This window comes from Diceros bicornis, chromosome 33 (genome assembly GCF_020826845.1).
Source record: "Diceros bicornis minor isolate mBicDic1 chromosome 33, mDicBic1.mat.cur, whole genome shotgun sequence".
Lineage (NCBI taxonomy): Eukaryota > Metazoa > Chordata > Mammalia > Perissodactyla > Rhinocerotidae > Diceros > Diceros bicornis.
This window is the reverse complement of record NC_080772.1, coordinates 9273665-9297139: the sequence shown is the minus strand read 5'-3', so window position 1 is coordinate 9297139 and position 23475 is coordinate 9273665. Positions and strand designations below refer to the sequence as shown.

The following is a 23475-nucleotide window of genomic DNA, read 5'->3' as shown; positions in this document are numbered from 1 at the left end:
TGTCAGTTCTCACCAACTTGATCTATAGATTCAATGCAATGTCAATCAAAATCCCAGAAAGTAACTTGGTGAATATCGATAAACTAATTCTAAAATTTATATGGAAAGGCAAAAGACCCAGGATAGCCAATATACTTTTGAAGGAGAAGATTAAAGTTGGAGGACTGACCCTACTCAACTTCAAGACTTAGTATAAATCTACAATAATCAAGACAGTGCAGTATTGACCGAAAATTGACAAACAGATCAATGGAACAGAACAGAGAATCCAGAGATAGACTCACATGAATACAATCAACTGATCTTTGACAAAGGTGCAAAGGCAATGGAGAAAAGATAATCTTTGCAACAAATGGTGCTGGAACAATTGGATATCCACATGAGAAAAATGAATCTAGACACAGACCTTATAGCTTTCAGAAAAATTAACTCAAAATGGATCACAGACCTAAATGTGAGATGCAAAACTATAAAACTCCTAGAAGATTACATAGAAGAAAATTTAGATGATCTTGGGTATGGTGATGACTTTTAGATGCAACACCAAAGGCATGATCCTTGAAAGAAATAATGGATAAGCTGTACTTCACTAAAATTAAGAACTTCTGCTCTGTGAAAAACACTGCCCAAGAGAACAAAATGACAAGCCATGGACCAGAAGAAAATATTTGCAAAAGACATATCTGATAAAGAACTATTATCCAAAATATACAAAGAACTCTTAATTTTATTTATTTATTTATTTTCCCTCAAAGCCCCAGTAGATAGTTGTAGGTCATAGCTGCACATCCTTCTAGTTGCTGCATGTGGGACACGGCCTCAGCATGGCCCGAGAAGTGGTGCGTCGGTGCGCGCCCGGGATCCGAATCCGGGCCGCCAGCAGTGGAGCGCATGCACTTAACCGCTAAGCCACGGGGCCGGCCCTACAAAGAACTCTTAAAACTCAACAATAAGAAAATAAACAACTCAACTAAAAATGGGCCAAAGACCTTAAATGACACCTCACCAAAGAAGATATACATATGGTAATAATAAGCATATGAAAAGATGCTCCACATCATATGTCATCAGGGAAATGCAAATTAAAACAACAATGTGATACCATTACACACCTACTAGAATGGCCAAAATCCAAAACAATGACAACATCAAATGCTGGAGAGGAAATTTCATTCATTGCCCGTGGGAATGGAAAATGGTATAGCCACCAAACCACCGTTTGGTGGTTTCTTACAAAACTAAACATACTCTTACCATACAATCCAGCTACTGCATTCCTTAGTATTTACCTGAAGGAATTAAAAACTTATATCCACGTAAAAACCTGCACATAGATGTTTATAGTGGCTTTATTCATAATTGCCAAAACTTGGGAGTAACCAAGATGTCATTCAGTAGGTGAATGGATAAACTAAACAAACTGTGCTACATCCAGATGTGGGAGATCAAGATTTGGCCACCCTGAAATATATCTCTTTACCTTGATTGTTTTCTCTGAAGGACATTTGACCTCCTCCACTAACTGCCTAAAGAATTTGACATGGTGGCTCCTTCCTGGAACAGATCTTCTATCATGATGGCTGTAAAGATAATGTAGGATAGAGGTTACAATAGCAAAGGCACCAAACCTCTTTTATCAAAAAACTCTGTCTCTCCCTGACCACATTATCTACAGATGACCCCGAAAAGAATTGTCCTCCTACCCTCTGAAGTCCCAGGCCACTACCCACCCCCAACACGCTCCTCGCCTTTAGCTGCAATACTTAAGCAAGCAGCTTAGACAGAGGGGCGAGTTGCTCATTTCTGAGTTTCTCCCATGTATACATGTTATTAAACTTGGTACTATTTTCTCCTGCTAACCTGTCTTGTTGATTATTTGGCCAGCCATAAGAACCTTAAGGGAAAGGGCAGAGGGAGATTCTCCCTCTTCCCCCGACACAGACAATGAATATTATTCAGTGGCTAAAAGAAATGTGCTATCGAGGCATGAAAAGACATGGAGGAACCTTAAATACATATGACTAAGTGAAAGAAGGCAATCTGAAAAGGCTACATACTGTATGATTCCAATATATGACATTCTGGAAAAGACAAAACTATGGAGATAGTAAAAAGATCAGTGGCTGCCAGGGGTTGGGGGAAGCAGGGATGAACAGCGGGAGCACAGAGGATTTTTAGGGCAGTGAAAATACTCTGTATGATATTATAATGATTGATACATGTCGTTATACATTTGTTCAAACCCATAGAATGTACAACACCGAGAGTAAACCCTAGGTAATTTTGGACTTTGGGTGATTATGATGTGTCAATGTCGGTTGATCCTTGGTAACAAAGGAACCATTCTGGTGGAGAATGTTGATAATGGGAGAGGCTATGCATGTGTGGGAGTTGGGGGTTATAGAGGAAATCTCTGTACCTTCCCTTCAATTTTGCTGTGAACCTAAAACTGCTCTAGAAAATAGAGAGTATTAAAAAAATGAAGAAGATATGCCATCAATTTTAGGAATCCTATACTTTCCCAGGACTGTAGAAAATATCTCAACACTTAGGATGTGAATGCTAATAAGCTTGCAGGAAAAAGATTAGTTTCGATATCTAATGGAGTGAAGATGATGTGCCTAGAAAATTTAAAGAACATGTATAACATTTTCTTCCCTCATAGATGTATATTCTGTAAAAAAAAAATCAAGGCTAAAAGTATTTCGTGCTAAAAATATAGGTCAGTGGACAGAGCAAGCCTAAGTGGCATTTGCTGGAAGATTTCTGAGGTTTCGAAACCCTCTGGGACAACTCTGAGTTTAAGAGACAAGAGCACAATAATTGCAGTCGGTGTTGGCTCTGGAGGGCGTAAGCAACCTGAGGCCTGACACAGAGCTCTTGTGGGAGAGCAAGTTAACATTTAACTTCAAGGTTTGGTGAAATGAGTTCAAATTGGTCGACATCCATTGAAAATAGAAATAAGATGTGAACTATGAAACCTCATTTCATAGCAAATTCAGAAACATGCTGAGGGTGCTCTTCCTCTTCCATTGAGACAGGAAGGAAGGAAGGGAGAAAATGACACGGGTGGACTGAGCATCCTCCTGCCAGACAGGAGGTTTAGGTTCTTTACATTGTTCATTTTACTTCATTCTAACACAACACTGCAATTTAGATCGTTAAATTATCTTCCAGTCAGAGAAGATAATGCTCAGTGTGGTTAAGTAGCACACTCAAGCTAGAAGATGAGTGAAAATATAAAAGATCTTTCATGATGGAATTTCTCCACGCTGAGGTCCTTTACTGATGGGATGGAGCCCGGAACCCCGGGCTCTGGTCCTAGCTCCATTTGTTACTGGTGGTGTCATCTTTGTTAACACACTAACTTTTGTTAACTACTAGGGTAGGGGGGCAGAAATGGGATTAGAGAAAGATCTTGCTTTTGCTCTGCTTTTCAAGTCTACCCTTTAAAGGTTCCTTCACCACAGTCTTAGGTTTATGTCTCTATCCTTCAATTTGTGCTCTTAGCCACTTCACTAATTTTATTCTCCCCTTTATATGCAGTCTAGAAATTCTACCCTTGCTACCACTGTTTCTTCTCTTCTAATTTACATTCTTTACTTGTTTCCTACACTTTGCACTGAAATGTTCTGGTCTGTGTTGCAGCGATGTTGTAATCATTGAATCTAACAGACCATGTTCAGTTCTCGTCTTGACTGGTCCCCCATGGGCATTTCTTTTGAAACATCTGTCTTGGCTACCACATCACTGCGCTCTTCTGACCTTCCCACCTCTCCCTTATTTCCTTCTGCTTCACTGGCTCTTCTTCCATTCTAGACCCTTAAAAGGTGGTGTCTCCCAGGATTCTGTTCTTGGCCCTTTACTCCTCCATCAATCTGTCTCTAGGTGATTTCTTCTATTTTTATTGCTTCAACTTGCAACTTAGCTCAAGCGAAAGTGCTTATGAAGCCTTTCCCATCTTTTCCAGGTGGAGTGGGTCACTTCCTTCTTTAGGTGTCCACTCTCCTCTGGGTCTACTCCTATCACAGTTCCCATGGCAACATTTGCACTTAATTGTTCATATGTTGTTCATCATTACTGGGCTGGCTCTGTGGGTGTAAATGGTGTTAGTCATCTTCTTTTTTCTAGTATCCAAATCAGTGCCTGCCATGGATAGCTACTCCATAAATTTTATTGAGTAAATAATGCAATAATTAATGATTTCCTTCAGGTCCTAAGTAAGACACTGCAGCCTACTGTTGAGAGATGTGTTGCTGGACCTTAAGAACAAAGAGTGATTTTTCAGGACCCTCAAGTTTCAGGATCAAGTTCATGTTATTCGCCTTCTGTTCTCTGGAGTTGGCAGTGTTACAACACAAGTACCTCGTGCTCTGACTTCCTCCTCAGGGCTCAGCATGTCTGCCTCCCAAGCATTTCTGCATTCAAAATCATTTCACTCATTCTTTAAGGTCCAACATGCCCTCTTTCATGAGATTCCCTAGCATCCTTGAATTTGAAGTAAATATCTCACAAAATACTTTAAAAATGAAATTTGTTTCAAATGGTTTTTATAGCTGCTTCATTTTTCTCTGTTGATTTTTTAAATTTGTGATTTTTTAATATTTAATATTTTATTTACTCAGTCATTTATTCTAAAAGTCTGTATTAAAAATATTTGTTTCCTATTTACATCATAGGAGATGTGTTTTAGATTTTTAAAATTTGAATTTTAACTCAATGTTTTAGCTAACAAAAATCTGGAAGTACATGCCTTCATAGAAGATTACACGCTGGAAACTCCTACGTTTCAGCTCTACACTGGAGAACTTCATGCCCCATGGAATTGTCCAAGTGTTTGAACTGATAATATTATGAATGTTTAAAAAGTTTTGGAGTTCGGGAGTCTTGTCAGTCTCACAGACTCTCTGACTTTTTCTACAGCTGAGTGGAAAGCTGTGGAAATTTAGGATCACAATGAAAGTGCTGACAAAACCTTAGGCAGGCAGCGCTCAGCAGGCCCTGTGCTTCTGCAATCAGGGCCTCACTGTGGAGCTTCGAGGAGTGACTCCCCAAGTGGTTTTACAGGAAGGAGCGTTTCCATTCCAATTGAGTCAGTCGCTCCTTTCCCTCTGCTTGCATCTGGCTCTGACAGTGTGCAGAGCTCTGGATCTCTGTTGCATACATACGCTCTCCTATGCGTGAGCAGTCCATTTAAAAAAATAAGCCTTTCTTGAATCATTCAACGGGAAATGATCCCAGCCCTTTATTCCTTCTGTCATCAAGAAAATATTAGCTCACATGTCTAAAGAATTCTTTCAAATTCAATCTAACTCCTATCTACTGAATAAATGCAAAATATATTTCTAGACTGGAATGTACACTTTATGATGGCAACAGTTTGTCTATAGAGAACAGGTCTCATAGAAAAAACTACTTAAGTGGTTGTGGGAGCTTCCTTCATCTACCTACCCAATCAGAAATGGGTTAGAAAATCCTGATCATGTAACTGTCTGTAGCTTCCTAGAAAAAAAGCTATTTGTGAAAATGCCATAGTAAGCCACTTTTGAATTTTTTAAGTTGACCTCACCTTGTCCTTGCTCAGCAAGCATTTTGATTACTATTCACAGTAGTTATTTATAGTATTTAGAAATATGTGACCCCAAAATGTTCCACTTTGGCACATGGATCATTTTAAGCAGAAGGCAGTCAAGACCCAGCAGACTCAAGAAAAACTTTTACCTCTCCCTTAACCACTTAAAAAAGTTTTGATAGGGGGCCTGGCCCAGAAAGAAAGCTATTACCAAAGATAACTTTTATCTGAGAGACCTATCTGTATGGCAAGGCAAACAGCTAATTACCAAACATCTGCTTTTCTTATTGTCCTGTGAATTATCCTCCTGCTCTTTGAAGCCCCAGGCCCCTCTACCATTCCTTAACCCAGGATGGCATATAAACTTCAACTGCCTGACTTGCCCTTGAGTCCCATATGTTTGGGGCTCCTGTGCATATGAAATTAAATTTGTTTTTCTCCTGTTAATCTGTCTTACATCAATTCACTTATCAGACCAGCCAAAAGAACCTAGAAGGGTGGAAGCAAATTTTTCTCCCCTACACACAGTATGTTGATATTCAGTCAAAGTAAACACCTGCTCTAAGTTTGGGCTAAAGGTCAGGTAAATGGAAAATAAACGTGGGCTTCTGCTTCCTTGAAGGTATGAAGTGCTGAAACACTACTGAAATTTGGGCAGGTTAGAGGTTAGTAAATAAAGAAGCCATGAGAAAGGCAGAAGGAACAGTGAGTGTGTGGAGACACTTCACTGCAGACAGCCCTTTATTTATGTTGGCTTCTCTGTTTCAAACAGGGTTGTAGCAACCACTCTGCACCTTTTCACTAGGTCTTTTCTCTCCATAGCTGTGCATGTACAATTAATCACATTCTCTCTTCACCCACACACAGAACCTAGTGTATCACCCTATGCCTGAACATGCATATGTGCTCACTAACATCTCACAGGGAAGCAGAGAGAAGGAGAAAGAAGGAATATTGAGTGGAAAAATTCCAAGATTTGTGCTTGATTATTGGAGATAATTAAGTAGAACCTAAAAATACTCAGGCCCTTATTTCATATTATGTTCAAAATGATTCAAATTCAAAACTATTTGCAGCTGTGCCGAGGGCTGATATACCATACAGAGTTGATTTCAAGCACTTGAATCAATGATAAACAAATGAAGCTTCTCTCTATTCTTCTAAGTATAACTTGGGGTGGTACCATGACTCAGAAGCTATTGAATATGAAATAAAGAGATCAATAATATCATTACCCCCATGACACTCATCGTTTATTCCGCCACTACTTTTCAATAGAGTGGCCTACACATCATGTCAGTTCTGTAAGTCTCTCTTTACAAAATTGTTGATGGTAATGAGTCTTTAAAATTCAACTCTATATATGTATTGATTAAGCAGACTGGTGACTTGCTATTTTATTGATTTATTAATTGATAATCTCAAGTAGTGAGCAATGCAAAAAGACAGGCTGAAAAGTAAGAAATACAGGAAAATAGGTTGTGCTTCTTTTAAAGCATATATGCAGGGATTTACGTTGCTACTAGAGAGATCTTTCAAGTGTGAGGAATAAATCTAATTATGTGCTATAAAATAACACTCACAATTCCATTGCTTTGAGGAGACTATTATCACCAGCACTGCTGAGCAGACATAGGCATGGACCAAATCAACGGCCTCTCCCTTCTGGTTTTTTTCATGTTGCTATCTTTTCCTTATAGAACATGACAAACTGTTAGGCATCATTTGTGACCCAGCTCAAAGGCCAGCCTTTTCATGAAAACTTCCCTGATTCTTCCAACATTCTCTGACATCTCCTCTTTCAAACGAGGATAGCATGGCATTTCTACTTCCCCTGTATCTTTTTCCATAAGAGATCACTCTGTGTCACCAAAGGGCCTTAATATGGCCACCAATAGGACATAGCACATTGAGTTATAATAATTTTTTTGTCTTTCTTTTCCATTAGATTGAGAGCAGGGGCTATGACATTTGTTTTTTGTAGCAGTCACACCTAGCAAAGGGCTTTGTCACATAGCAGGCATTCATTCTTCTTTTTATTCAACAAATATTCATTGATTGCCTACTATGTGCCAAGTGTGGTGGTCCCATGCTGCCAGGAAGGAATGTGTAATAGCCTTTGAGCGTAGAGTCATCACTGGCATCACCCTTGTTTGTGCAGCCTCTTCTGAGTTTGTTAAACCTGGGAGGGAGGACATGATGTCTTTCTTTTATCCCCAGCAGGGCTTTGCACTAAATGCTATTAGATAAATCTAATATATTTATAAAGCCAAAAGAAATCACAAACTGTTCAATGTAGAGGCTACTGTTTCATAATTTTTGTATGGTTCAGCTTTTTACAAGTTTTCTTCAGTCAGATTTTTGTCAAGAGTTTTGAGGAATTTATGTCTGCTTTCCTCATAATTTTGGTTCAAATCAAAAGTCTCTGATGAAGCTTTTCTTAAAATTTGGTTTCATCAATAATGAACTGCTGCTACTCAATAAAATAAATTTAATAAAGTTTATAAAAGTGGATACAATGAAGTAATGAGGGAAGAAATCAGGACCCTTCTTGGAATTAAGCGTTTCATATTCAAATGGACACTATTAAGAGCTCTTTCCCAAATCTCAAGAGATTTGCCCCATTCTTAGTCCTTGTCACATTTGTTGCCCTCACTCACTTTCTGTGCATTTGGATCAGAAACTTGAGTCATTGCAGAATTCTTCTTAAGAAATGCACTTTAAAATTGCCAGTTTGACATAATAAATCAAAAGCCTTCAAACCCCGCTTGCCCTCGGATCTAGCAATTTCATTTTTGGGTATTTATCTTTGAGAAATAATTAAGGCTATCTGCAGAGATTTAGTTCTCAATGTGTTTATCATAGGATTATTTATTATAGCAAATATAGATGGTAACTTATGATATCAAAAACAGGGACTTAATGGAAAAGGATAATCCATACGTTGGTATATGATGTAGTCATTAGAAATAATACAGAATTATATACATTGTCACGGATGTATGTTCATGATGTGTTGTGAATCAAAGGAGTTTACAAAATAGTATCCATATGATAATGTAATAAATATTAAATCATGAAAGAAGTCTATAAAGAGAAGCAGTAAAATATAATCCCTAATTATTTCTCAATGGCAGGATTTTTATTACTTCTGAGTGGCAGGAAGGTAATTTTTATTTTCTCCTTTGTGCCTATTTGTGTTTTCTACTTTATATTCAATAGCAGGTGTAATAGAGAATAAATAGTTAATATTTAAAAAATTCAAAATATGTAGAAATTTTTAAAATACAGTATTTTTGGAAGAGCTTTTACTATATCCGTCTTATGATAATGAGCAGATCCCTGGTGAGACGGTGGACCCTGAGGCTGAACGTCGGGAAGTGATCAGAGACTTGTGTGCCAGTTAGAGCGATGGGCTAGACGCCCTTTAAGGTCCCTTCCACCACAGAGTCTGTGAGTCCGTCAGAACTGCCTCGTAGGGACAATGGGCTCAAGCAGAGGCTGTGTGGCCCCTTAGAGAGAGGGTGAGCTAGATACACTCTAAGGGCTCCTCTCATTTTATATCATCCCATCTAGAAAATGGAACAGCTCATTCTGGAATACACTCAGATAAATTAGGTGTTTCTAAATATGTTTTGTCACGTTGCTTATAATGTCACATTATAAATTTTTTTAAAGAGGGAACTTTTTTAGGATAAATTTTGCAGAGCTTCACACACCATCATGCACACAATAGACATTCGATAAATGTGTTAATTAACTAATGAAAATAGCAGCGGCAAAGTAGACAGACCTAGAGGGACGCGGGACACAGTCCCACTCACAGACTGGCACGCTCGCCTGTGCTTTTCCTCCCTGCAGAAATCCAGAGGTGGAGCCGGGCACATGCAGAGACAAGGCATTTGGCAGAGGAGGAAGGATGTAGGCCTAGGGGTAGCTGGGTTTCTTCTCTAGCCTGAGCCACTTACATGTAGCTGGGGGTGGCTCTACCTGCTTTACTACGAAGTTGAGCAACTCGAAATTCAATGATTTAGTTCTTGCAAGTCCTCATCAGGATATGACAAATGAGGCATTTTTTCCAGTTAGCTCTGGACAGAGTTTGCCAATGTTTGAGAACAACCCCTTAACCTCTGACTTCCCCAGTAGTCTCATGGGATGCAAGACAGAAAAAGAGCTTTCTTTTCTTCTCTTCCTTTCATGAAATATTCAGGATAAACTGTTGGCAAAAGGGGCAACACATGAGGATTTTGGATTTGAAAAATCAGAATCGAAGTTGGTATAGGTGTTTTTTCCCTGCTCAGCAAAGCTTTCCTGGGCACATGGCCTGTGGGACGGCATTTGTTCGTAACTCGCTCTCAACATCGCAGATAAATACACTTAGAGTGTAAAATGAAATTTTCCAGTAATGACGAGTAAAGATGGAAACTGGAAATGAAGAACTAAAGCCATCTGGAAAAAGTAGAAACATTTGGATTGGTGGATTGGCACCCACTCGCATCTAGTGAAGACTTGATTTCTTTTGCTTTACCCAGATGGTTCCTTACAGGGAAACACTGTTTCTGCATGATGGCTCTACCGCATGAGCATGTACTCATACTCACCTGGCTCTGACAGCCAGGTGACTGTGCTGCATGCATCCCGGGCTGTGGTTTATACAAATTCATTGTGAAGCTTACGTGGTGTGCCATGATCCTCACAGGATTTCCTGGGTTGCTCCATGGAGCATACCACATGGAACACGCACTGAGCCATGCTATGTTGCTGGGGAAGGTCTGTGGAGAATCGTTTGTACATGAATCAGTATCTTCTCTGCCAGCTCTGGGAAGCTAGGTTTACACAACCCAAATGGAGCATTCAGGGAACCACACTCACAAAACTAAGTGACTTTAGAGACCCTCCAGCCCAGCCTGCTCATCTTACAGGTTCTCCAGGCCATCCAAAAGTCCAGGTAGGGTAACTTCTGTCTACAGAAGGTAGACAATTAACCTTCTACCTTTGCTTGCACCATTTAGATAGAATCAAAAGTCCAGGATGAGTTTGAGATGTTGTTGAAAATACGGCTGAGGCCTTGGACCACATCTTACATCTTTAATACAAGAGCAGTATCCTCTACTTGGAGACTAATAGGAGTGCCATTGCCCATCTCTGCTTACTGGGCAGTCTTTCTTCTTCCCTCTCTCCCTCCATCCCTCTTTCCTTCCTGCCCTTCTCTCTCTCTCTCTCTTTCTCTCTCTCTCTCCTGGTGGGGATATGGGATTGGATTGGAAAATCATAACAAGTGTAAACTGGAAACTCTCTAAGTACAGGGCACTGTATTATGTGCCATCTTATCTACCATGTGCCATCTTAGCTATGCATGTACAGCTGGACCTCATCGAGTATTTCTCATATTCCATTCCATAGGTAGGTCTTCCTAGGAAAATACTGGATTCACTGCAGAGCAGCGGTTATGTCTAAGGTGACAGTGTGGAGTGAAAAGAACTGGATGTTCACGTTTAAGTTTCCACTCTGCCCTGATTCCTGGTCTCAGAACAGCAGCCACACTGTTCTTCTGGGGACAGTACAAACTGAGAAACACTTATGCTCTACTTAAACAGTTCTCCACTGAGCCTGTCAGCTTCCAGCACAATGAAGTATCTCTGACTTAATTATTCACTAAGTAAGGAGAGCGGAGAGAGGATTTCCACAGCTAACAGTGCTTTAGGGCTACATCAACTTCTATAAGGAGAATACAATTTTTAGCATCAGTTATAAAATGTCATATTTCTTGTTTGATTTTCTTATTATTTTTAAAAATGCCCTTCAGAGAGTAATAGATGGTTGAAATTAGGTTAAAAAAGCAATTTTATTTCTACCCTAAAAAAATAATAATTTTAGACATAGTCACATATGGAAATGACTTGCAGACTTAGGACTGCTCTCCACCTGCTAAATGAGAATATTTTAAAGATTTTAATTCAGAGCTATTTGCAAATACTTCACAGGTTTCCTGCCCATTGATTATTTGCACTCACAGCAGAAATTTGTGTTTTTACATATAAATCCTAAGAATCTTTTACCATAAATATATATGAAATATACGTCAGACTAGGTTCCCTTATCACATTTATTTTTCTTTTCCTAGAGCAGAAAAGCTCTGTTCTTGTAATTCACATCAATTTAATTTAAAAGCTGGTTCATTTGTAAATGGGATCATCTGTCAGCAGAGGGTTGTATTGAGACGCTGTCTCTGAAGATAGGTTTCTCTTCAAAATGCAAAAGGATTTAGATAGGGTAGTCTGAGCTGATCTTTATTTGCTGGAGGTTTTGCTGTTGTTGTTTTTGCTGTCAGGTATTTCCACTCTTTGGTCTTTTAACACAATCTTCTGCCTACCTCCCTTGTTAAAAAATGGCAACAATAAGAACAATGCCATTTACAATTGCATCAAAAAGAATAAAATACCTAGGAATAAATTTAACCAAGGAGGTGAAAGACCTGTACTCTGAAAGCTATAAGACATCAATGAAAGAAATTGAAGATAACAGAAATAAATGGAAAGACATACTGTGCTCATGGATTGGAAGAATTAATATTGTTAAAATATCCACACTATCCAAAGCAATCTACAGATTCAGTGCAATCCCCATCAAAATATCAGTCATTTTTTACAGAACTAGAACAAAGAATACTAAAATTTGTATGAAACTTCAAAAGACCCTCAATAACCAAAGTAATCTTAAGATAGAAGAACAAAGCTGAAGCCATCACATTCCCTGATTTCAAACTATACTAATCAATACAGCATGGTACTGGCACAAAAACAGACACATAGATCAATGGAACAGAATAGACAGCCCAGAAATAAACCCATGCATATATGGTCAATTAATCTATGACAAAGAAGGCAAGAATATATAATGGGGAAAAGATAGTCTCTTCAATAAATGATGTTGGGAAAACTGGACAGCTACATGCAAAAAATGAAACTAGACCACTATCTTACACCATATACAAAAATAAATTCAAAATGGATTAAAGACTTGAATGTAAGACCTGAAACCATGAAACTCCCAGAAGAAAACATAGGCAGCTCTTTGACATCAGTCTTAGCAATAATTTTTGATCAATTTTCTGAGGCAAGGACAACAAAAGCAAAAATAAACAGATGGGACTACATCAAACTAAAAAGCTTTTGCACAGCTAAGGAAACCATCAACAAAATGAAAAGACAACCTACTGAATGGGAGAAGATATTTGCAAATCATACATTCGATAAGGGGTTAATGTCCAAAATATATACGGAACTTACACAACTTAATATCAAAAAAACAAACAACTTGATTAAAAAATGGGCAGAGGACTTAAAAAGACATTTTTCTAAAAAAGATATACAGATAGCCAACAGGCATGTGAAAAGATGCTCAACATCACTAACCATCAGGGAAACGCAAATCAAAACCACAATGAGATACCACCTCACACCTGCCAGAATGGGTATTATCAAAAAGTAACCAGTGTTAGTGAGGATGTGGAGAAAAGGGAACTCTCTTGCACTGTTGGTGGGAACGTAAATTGGTGCAGCCAGTATGGAAAACAGTATGGAGATTGCTCAAAAAGTTAAAAATAGAACTACCATATGATCCAGCAGTTCCACTCCTGGGTGTTTATCTGAACAAAATGAAAACACTAATTCGAAGAGATATTGCACCCCCACATTCATTGCAGCATTATTTACAATAACCAAGATATAGAATCAAGCTAAGTGTCCATCGGTAGCTGAGTGGATAAAGAAGATGTGGTGTATACATACAATGGAATATTACTCGACTGTAAAAAAAGAGAATGAAATCTTGTCATTTGTGACAACATGGATGGACCTAGAGGGTATTATGCTAAGTGAAATAAGTCAGACAGAGAAAGACAAATACTGCATAACTTCACTGATATGTGTAACTTAAAAAACAAAACAAACGAAAAAACAAAATAAAACAGAAACAGACTCATAGATACAGGAAACAAATTGGCGGTTACCAGAGCAGGGAGAGGTTTAGGGGCGGGCAAAATAGGTGAGGGGATTAAGAAGTACAAACTTCCAGGTATAAAATTAATAAGTCGTGGGCTGTAATGTACTGCACAGGGAACATAGTCAATAACATTGTAATAACTTTGGTGACAGATGGTAACTAGACTTACCATGGTGATCATTTCATAATACACATAAATATCAAATCACTATTATGTATACCTAAAATTAATAGGATGTTGTATGTCAATTATACTTCAATTAAAAAAAAAGATCAACTTAGCAGGCTTATTCCTCATCTTGTGTTCAATGATTGTAGTGAACTTTGGATCAACCTGTGTTTTGACCAATTTAGGAGTGATACAGAACATATTTTCCCTATGGCTTTCTGATTTTGACAGCAAGGCTTGCCTTGCCCAACAACAAGGTCCGGCTCCCAAAGTCTGAAGTAAACCTGATGTAAATGTGCCGAGCTTAGCAGATAAATTGGGGACACCAGGTGTCATGGAAGAGGCACAAATCTAAAAAACATAAATTTTGATCTCTATGTTTAGAATGAGTAACTTCATAAAGACTAAGTATTGCCTTTTCTATTTTTTTCCCCTATAAAACTTTACATAAACCTCTCCAACTGAAAAGGTGATATCATTTTCTTAGACCCTCTCTGGCCTTTCCTCGTCTATCTGCATCATCTTTAGGATAAAAACTTCTCTATGATTTTCTAAATCTTTTAGAACTAGTAGAGACACTTAGTAATCTTGGACCACAGGAAGGCGGCTGACAACCCTCCCACTTTGTGCCTGGGTTTTCCTTTCTAGACAGTTCACAATCGTTTGACTGTAGTAAGGAGTGGCCAACTTGTTCTGAAGATTAGTAATAGATTCTTAGACAGAGATTTAGTTTGTTGTTACCTTTCAATTTCATTTATATCCTCATTTACAGACCATTTCCTAACTCATACACCTGGCCCTATAAGCTTACTGGGCATTCATCGATGCAAAGATGGGACAGAGCTGCCAAAGAGTTTGGAGACCATGTAGTTTAGTTTGTGATCTCTACATTTGAGGAAACAGGGCCCAGAGAGATTAAGTTTGACTTCCACAAGGTCTCACAGCAAGGTAGTGAGATAACCAAAGCCAGAACTTCTCCATGCAGCTCGTGGTCTTTCACCACTAAATGCAGTTGTTGACGGCTAATTTTTACACCTTGCCTTCTCCAAGATTTTCTCTTCTGTGTCTGTGCTAACATCTCACTTTCTCTTTCTTCCAGTTTGTTTTCTAGCATATGAGAATTACACCCCATGGATCTCTTTGATCCTTTTCTCAAACCTCTTGGCCCAAAGCTATTCTAGTGTGGAGCCAGGGTTGGGCCAGGAATTCATAAACAAACAGGTCATTGGCTACCAGTACACCTTTCATCTTTCTTTTCCTATAATATACCTCTTCTCTCCCAATTAAAGCACTCAGCCTAAGCTAGTGTGCTTCTTGTTATAAAAACTTATAAGGACATTGTAGAGATTCCCCAGACCAACCCCATCAAGTCTCAAGTTAGAGCATGGCCCAGAACATGACCGCAACGTGTGTGTATATAGAGGAAGTCACAGCAAGGCTCTGCGGAGATTGAAACAAATGGAGCACATTATAAGACATTAACCATTTAACAACATCTATTCAGTTATAGGATCGACAAATTACCAGGAAACTCTTTATTTAGAAAACGAATACCTATCCATCACCCAACCTCCATTTATTCACCTGTCTACCCACCGGTCTGTCTAATCTTCCTGCTTCTAGAAAAGATTCGAGCAGCAAGCCCTAAAGGAAACGTTGGGCAGATCTGTTATAACTGGAATAGTCTAACCAATGAGATTATCAAACAAAAAAGCAAAACACAAAAATATTAATCTGATTATAATCATTTTATAAAAGGTAATAGTATATAAACAACATATTGTCAAATATTGACATTTTTTGCATATGACCTTCTTTTTAAACATTAAGGTAATCTTTACCATTTTCTTTTAATTTCTCTCTCTTGTTGTTTTTTAATGTCAAAAGGGAATGGTAGAGATTACCCTAATATTCAAAAAAAAATATATATATATATAATATCAGAGAGAGAGTTATGGCTTTTTTTCAAGTTTTTGGAAATTACTCTATCATACAAACCAGAAAGCCTCATTTGACTCTATTTTCATATTGACCAAGTATAAAATCATAAATATTTTTTTCCTACTCAGAGGGCAGCTTAAAGGTAAAAAAGAATTATCTTTCTATAAGTTAGCCATGACAACTGATGGTGAGGAAGAAAATATGAATCATTCGCAAATTCACATGTCAAACAGTAGACATATAACAGGGAGCACCGTGGCCAGTGCCAACAAAGGGTATTAGAACCGTTCCTTGGATTGTAACAAAAGCAGCCAGCCAATCTTTCCCCAAATTCAGAAACCAAATTGCAAGCCCTTACCTTGGAGGGCCTGTAAGCTATGAGTCTGTACGATAATGCAGAGCTGCAGGACCAGCTGTGGAGCACTTTCCAGAAAGGTGGCTAGCAAATGCAGCATACTCACATCTGCATACTCATACACCATTTTCCAGTAAAACCTCCATCTGTCATTCTCCCCACTCTGTCGACTTCGAATACCTAAGTATATTGTGTGGAAATATCTAGAAAGAAAACATGGAGAACAAGAAAGAGATAAGTGATAATTTATAATTCAAACAGCAGGGTTGTTTTTCTTTTCTGCAAGCTACCATGCAAGCACACACAAGAAACAATTACTGTAGCGGCTTATAATTTAAGGCCCAAAATTAACCATTTAAGAGTACTCTTTTTTTGGGGGGGGGGGGGCGGGGGGGAGATCAACCCTGTGCTAACATCTGCCAATCTTTCTCTGTTTTTTCTGAGGAAGACTGGCCCTGGGCTAACATCCGTGCCCATCTTCCTCCACTTTATATGGGATGCCGCCACAGCGTGGCCTGACAAGCGTGTGTCGGTGTGCGCCCGGGATCCGAACCGGAGAACCCCAGGCCGCCGCAGTGGAGCGCGCACTTAACCGCCTGCCCCACAGGGCCGGCCCCCATTTAAGAGTACTCTTATTCTTAAATGTTCACTTCGAGAAGTCACTGCAATTTTTGTCCTCACTAAAGGCATTCCATCGAATTGCAATACAAAGAGTGAGGTGAGATGCGTTAGAACCTCAGGTATAGTAGAAGGGATTTGCTGCTTTGAAAATCTACACGTACTCTCTCTCATGTGCTCAATGGTATTCAGAGACGGATTTCTCCTAGGGCACGATGCGAGTCTGAAGTACTAGAGTGCATGTGCTGTAAACCCTCCAGATGTCTTCTTAAAGACTTATTATTGAAAATTTTAAACATTTACGAAAGGAGAACAAAATATGGTATTAAATCCACTATAGTGTTCACCCAGATTAAGTAATTATTACTTAATTATAATTAAGTATATTGTCAATCTTTTCTCATTTATACTTCCACCTACTCCCTGCCACCAGATTATTTTGAATCAAATTTCAGACACTATATTATTTCATCTGTAAATATTTTATTAAAAATAATTTACAAACATAAATCCATTATTAGACATACAAATAAGGATAATTTCTTAATATTTTATCAAATAGTAATGATATTTTCCTGATTATCCTAAATTTTTTACAGTTTGTTTGAAATACAATCCAAACAAGCCCACACATGACGATTATTGGATATGCATCTTACGCCTCTTTACACCGTGGATTCCCCTTCTATTTCTTTGTTATCCTGCACATTTTCCATTGCCTTGATTTTGATGATCGTCTTCGTGTAGTGTGGTTGACATCTCTGTCCTTTGTGTTCTCTTCAATTAGGTAGTTAGTGTTAGAATTTTGATCAGATTCAAGTTTGACCATTTTGAGTAGGTGATGTTCACAACTTTCTTAAGGAGGTACTAATGCTCTTTTTTATGATGACATCATCCACTGAGGATCACTTCCTAGATCCACTCATTCATTAGGGGTTGCAAAATGGTGATATTCTGAATCTATCACCCTTCTTTCTTTATTGGCTAGAATACTTCTCCAGCCTTTAAGTCAATGTCTCTACAGTATGTTTGGTTTTCTTAAGCTTATTCTCTAGTAGATCCCTTAAGAAAGGTGCATAGGGACAATATTCTCTGAGTTCTTGCATATTTTTAACAGTATTTGGTTATCAATCTTGCCTTGGGTGGGGAGAAGTTTCCTTTTACTGTGCAGACTCTAAAGTCTCACAATTTTTTAAAAATTATTTTATTGAGGTCACATTAGTTTATAACATTGTATAAATTTCAGGTATACATTATTTTATTTTTTAAAATTATTTAAGCCTCACAATTTTAATCAGAATTGGTGCTTATTTCTAGAGTCTGTGAAAGAATTGCACCTACACAATGCAAAGATTCTCAGATACCAAGAGGGAAGAATCATAGGGATACAGCAATGAAAAGCAAAAGCAGAAAAGCCTGGGCAAAAGCATGACCCTCACTGGAGGGTCATGTTGGGTGGCTGTAAAATCCATATTCCATGGAAGATCCAAGATCTGCAATTTATTTATTTGAGCATATTAAATCTGTTACTTCATTGCTTACTAGCATCAAGTATTGTCACAGAAAAGTCTGATAAAAATCTGATATTCTTTCTCTTGAAAGCTACTAGATCTTTTTGCTTGGACATCCAAAGAATATTTTGTTTCTTTTTAAAGATGCGTAGTTTTATTAGAATGTATCTTGATATTGGCTGTTTGGCATCTCAGGAATGTTTCTCAGGAACGTGGTGCCCCTCTTCATTATGTAGTTTCAAGTTTCAACATGTAGTTTCAAGTCTTCTTGAATTATAGTATTTAGTATTTTTTTCTAATTCATTGCTTCGGATTTCTTCTTTGAGGACTCCTATTTACTTATGTTATGTCTTCTTTATCTTTTATGTCTATCGCCTTCTCTGAATCCTTTTAATTTCAAACTGCTTTTTGATTTAAAATTTTTCCTCCTTTCCATCTTCTATTCATCTTATAACTGTGGTTCTTGAATAGCGTCACACTCCTTCTAATTGAGTTTTCATTTCTGAGCTAATTTTTTTAAAAATTAGAATTGCATATTGAGTCATGTCATCTTTCTTGTCAAATCTTAGTTTTTTCTACTCATTTTTTTCTGATTTTTTTCTAATTCTGATTTATATTGTTCTCTCATAGCTTTTATAATTCTCTTAATTTCTTTTAGCTCATTTTGAAATATTTTCTTATGGTTTTTATCTGTTTTCTACATGTGTTTTTCTGGTATGTTTTCATTATCTGTAGGAACGTCATTATTTCCTTACAATAATTTTGATATTTTTCTTGTTGCTAAGCTTTAAAAATTAATTTAGTTTTTCTGTACTTTTAGGAGGGGTAAGTGGGCCAGGATATCTTTACTGGTTTCACAGCTCCTTTACTGGTTGCACATTCCTCTGTTGTTCTCATGAAGTGATAAAAATAATGTCTCCTCTTAACTTTCTGAGATCAGCTGCCTCTATTCTCTTTCCCCTCTGCTTTAATTTGGACCTTCTCTTTCATTTCTTGTGGTAGTCCCTGTCCTGCTCGATTTGGAACCCGTTCCCAGCAGATTCTCCTCAATGCGGAGCCTTGTCTTGGAAGGGTCTTCAGTTTGTTAATAATGAGACTGCTCCAACAGCATCAGACCTTATTGCTTTACAGTCCCCTTGGACTCACCATTGCACTAGATCGTTGAGAAGACAATTCTAGACTCTCTTGCTCCTCTGAGATTGGCCCTCTGCACTTTCCAGTGAGTGCCTGTGGCGGATTTGGAGGTTCTCCTATTCTCAGGGGCTTCCTCCTGCCACTTCCTGCATAGTTGCTGATATCACATGGCTCTTATAAGCTGTCACTAATTTGTCTCTAGGTAATTATGGGGGTATCTCAACACTAAGTTTTATTGCAGGTATGATCACAATTCTTCCATTTTGCTCTGCCTGTTTTAATGGGATAATTTTGGTAGATTCAATAACTATGCTGCAACTGACACTATATTTACAGAACAGTAGCATTTTAAAATACAAAACAGATTTAATATTCCCTTGGGACTTTGACAGCTCTCTATCAATTATAAGATGACATTTGCTATAGCACTGTTTATGGGGACATTCATGAACAGATTTCTGTGATCCCTCACCACTCCACAGCTGCAGCTTGTGGTTAGCCCAGTGCAAACTGCTGGTGTTTCCTTTCTTATACTTCCACACCTTTTCACAAGCTCATTCTTGTGTTGACAGGATTGGTTCCTTCTGAAGGTTGTGAAGAAGACTCCATTACATGCCCCTCTCCTAGCCTCTGGTGGTTTGCTGGCAATCTTTGGCATTTCTTCAATTGTGGATGCATCACCCAACCTCTGCTTTCACCTTCACATGATGTTCTCCACGCGTGCATGTCTGTGTCCAAATATCTCCTTTTTATAAACATACAGTCGTATGGGATTAGGACCCACCCTGTTGATCTCATCTTAACTTGATCATCCGCAAAGACCCTATTCTGTTTCCTAATAAGTTCACATTCACAGGTACAGGGCATTAGGACTTCAACACCTTTTAAAAGGGGGACACAAATTTGACCAGTAATTCTCTTCTATCCATGTTTGATCTTGTTCATCTTATGACTTCTCCTCCCCGGTTTGGTGATTTCCAAATCTGCCTCTCCCACTCCAACCCTCACCTGAGATCCAAGCCGTCTGTCCGCATGCTTTCCAGATTTGCCACAGGCATGTGGAAACAAACATATTCAAGCTGGCTTATTAGCTTTCCTTCCAAATTTGCCCCCTCTCTTACACTGGCATCCACACTGCCATCCATTCAGTCTCCCCAGCTAGGAGCTGGGGGCATGTGAGGCTCCCACCTCTCCCTTCCCCTTATATGTGATAAGAGACTATGTTTTGGAACTTTTATCTCCTTAAAATATTTTGTCCCTCTCTTTTCTAAAGTCTGAATCTCTAGGTTTCTTATTTGGTTCTGTAACCTACAATAGTTCGACCTTAGGCTTAACAGCTCTCTTCCTTAGCACTTCCATCACTAAAGGGGGAAGATAACAGTACCAGTCCCATAGGCTGATCTGGGAATTAAATGAAATAAAAGTGAAGGACTGAGCACAGAGCCTGGTAAATAGTAGGCATTCAATAAATGTTAGTTCTTACTATTAATCAACTTTGAACTCTCTAATGGACTCTTTCCATTGCTTCTAGATGTATAAATTGAATTCAATATCTCCCATATTAAAAACCTCAGTGATTCCCCACTGCCTAGAAGATAAACAAGAAACTCAAAAAAAATGCAGATACAAATTTTTAAGGCTTTTAGTTTACCCTTTCTAACTTAACCTTTGGCCTCTATCCCAGGTCCTATGCCCTTTGTTCTCATCATATTAAAACATTTGCTGCTCCTTGGCTATGAAGTCACACATCAATACCTTTGTCCCTGTGGTTCTCTTGCTTGAATGCCTCTCCATACCCTTTATCACCCTGGAATTTCTATTATTTTATAAGACTAAAGTATCACCTCCCCCTCACCCTCTTTTCCCACTCAGGCAGAACTGGCCATGCCATTGTGTGTGCCCAAACTATCTTTATTTAGACTTTCACCAGGGAAAAATAACATCATTGCTGTATTTATTCATTTGTGAGTTCATCTCACATCCCAGAATATAAACTTTTGGGGAGAAAAGAATGTCGTTTGTCCTTGTACCCCAACGTCTAGCTCAGTTTCTGACGATTAATAGGTACTCAATTCATGTCATTTTATTCATTCAATGAGTATGTATTGAGCACACACAATATTTGCAATTTTATATTTTTTTCTGAGAGATGGGAAGTCACTGGAGAGTTTGGAGCAGAAGAGTGATAAATTTGGCTTGCATTTTAACAAAGTTGGTTATTGTGTGGAAAATAGACGCCAGTGTGGCAAGAGGGGAAGTAGGGACGTCAGTAATAAGACTATTGCAATAAATATGGGTGAGAGGAGATGGTGGCTTTGATTAAGCTGCAGTGGTATTGGTGGTGACAAGGAGTCAGATTTGGATATATCATGAAGAGAGCACTGATAGCCTTTGCATGTTGAGTAAACAAATTCATGAATTAATGCTCACCTTCCTTGCGAATATCACAGAAGTTTTAAATCCAGGACCCCTGTGGCATTAACAAAGACGATAGAGTTTCTACAGATGCCTTCTTGAGCTATTTTATTTCTAGTTTTCCCCTGGGGAGGAGATTATGCATACCCTTAGCCCTGCGCCATAGGCTAAAAAGCTACAAACAGTTCTCCCAGGTCTGTGGCCCACAGCCACTTGAGCTCTTCTGCTGCAATGAAACATTTGTTTTTGTAGCACCTGGAGCTCACATTGTCTGGCTTCCTGGAGTTTCACATAATAAGACAAAATTAAGTCTTCCAATAATGTACATACAAAGTGCAAACCTATAAATCAAGGATGGTAAGAAAAGCTATTTCCAGGTCCAGGATGGGGAGGTTTTTTTTTTTTAATTACAGTAAAATACACATAAAAAATTTACCATCTTACTCATTTTAAGTGTACAGTTCAGTGTCAAGTACATTCACGTTGTTGTGCAACCATTACCAGCATCCATCTCCAGAACTCTTTTCATCTTGCAAAACTGACACTCTGTATCCATTAAACAACAACTCTCCATTCCTCTCTCCCCCAGCCCCTGGCAGCCATCGTTGTATTTTCTGTCTCTACGACTTTGACCTCATGTAAGTGGAATCACACAGTATTTGTCTTTTAGTGACTGGCTTTTTTCACTGAGCATACTGTCCTCAAGTTTCACCCATATTGTAGCATGGGTTGAATTTCATTCCAGATAGGAAGTTTTAAAATGACTGAATCTTTGTTTAGGAGGAAACTGCCCATCCAGACCCAGAGGACATGACCACTGGATGCCCCTAGAAGGACTCAATATGAGTGCTCTTAGAGCAAAGCATGGAGGCAACGGGATTAATTCCTAGACTTCTATACAACATAGCAACTCCTTGATGAGTTCAGCTTATAAAAATTGAAATGGGAAAATATTCACCAATAAGGCTCCATCTACTAGCTTGAAAGCCTAGCCACTAGGAGGCAGGGGGCAGGGGCAGTGTGTGTGGAGTGCCAGGGTGGTATCCTGGTCATATTTTTGCTCTTTTAAAATAATAGGCATAGAATGTGCACAAACAAATCCCTAAAAATTAGCTAAAAAGACATATAGCATAGTGTTATTTATAACATAAAAAATGATTAAACTCCAAATGTCCAACAATAGGGTAGTAGACAAATTACAGTGCATTCATTCATTGTACATTGTTAAGGCAAAACACAGTTTAAAACAGCATATGAAAAGTATCCCACTGATAATTTAAAAAATATATATATGTGTGTGTGTATGTATGTGTACGTGTGTACAGAATAAAGATTAGAAACTTAAACAACAAAATATTAACGTGGTGATCTCTGAATGAGATTATAGATTATTGATTTATTATTTTTGAAATTCATAAACAATGCTATGATAAACTTTCATATAGCTAAGGTTTAAATGCATAAATAGCTTTAATATTTTAAAGGTTTTGGTACATACTGTAAAATTGCTCTCCAGAAAGGCTGTACCAATGGACACTATATGTGTCCCTATTTTCTTAAACCCTTATGCATTATCATTAAAAGAAAAATCTTGTTAATTTTATGGGTGAAATATAACATATGTTTCAATCAGTGACTCTCTTATTACTATTGAGGTTTAACATTTGTAAATATGTATTGGCCACTTGTTTTTATTATTTTGTGATTTGCCCATAGGTCATTTTCAACTTTAATATATTAATTTTTAAGGCCCTTA

The 23475-nt window shown here is 38.2% G+C and overlaps 1 protein-coding gene across 1 annotated transcript in view; it reads right to left on the bottom strand.

Moving 5' to 3' along the window:
* Positions 1-23475, bottom strand: part of XKR4 (XK related 4) — a 397946-nt gene that overhangs the window by 128748 nt on the left and 245723 nt on the right. Inside the window, exon 2 of the mRNA XM_058528716.1 lies at positions 16045-16244. Coding sequence (XP_058384699.1) covers positions 16045-16244 — 200 coding nt within the window. The remainder of the gene's footprint in view (positions 1-16044; positions 16245-23475) is intronic.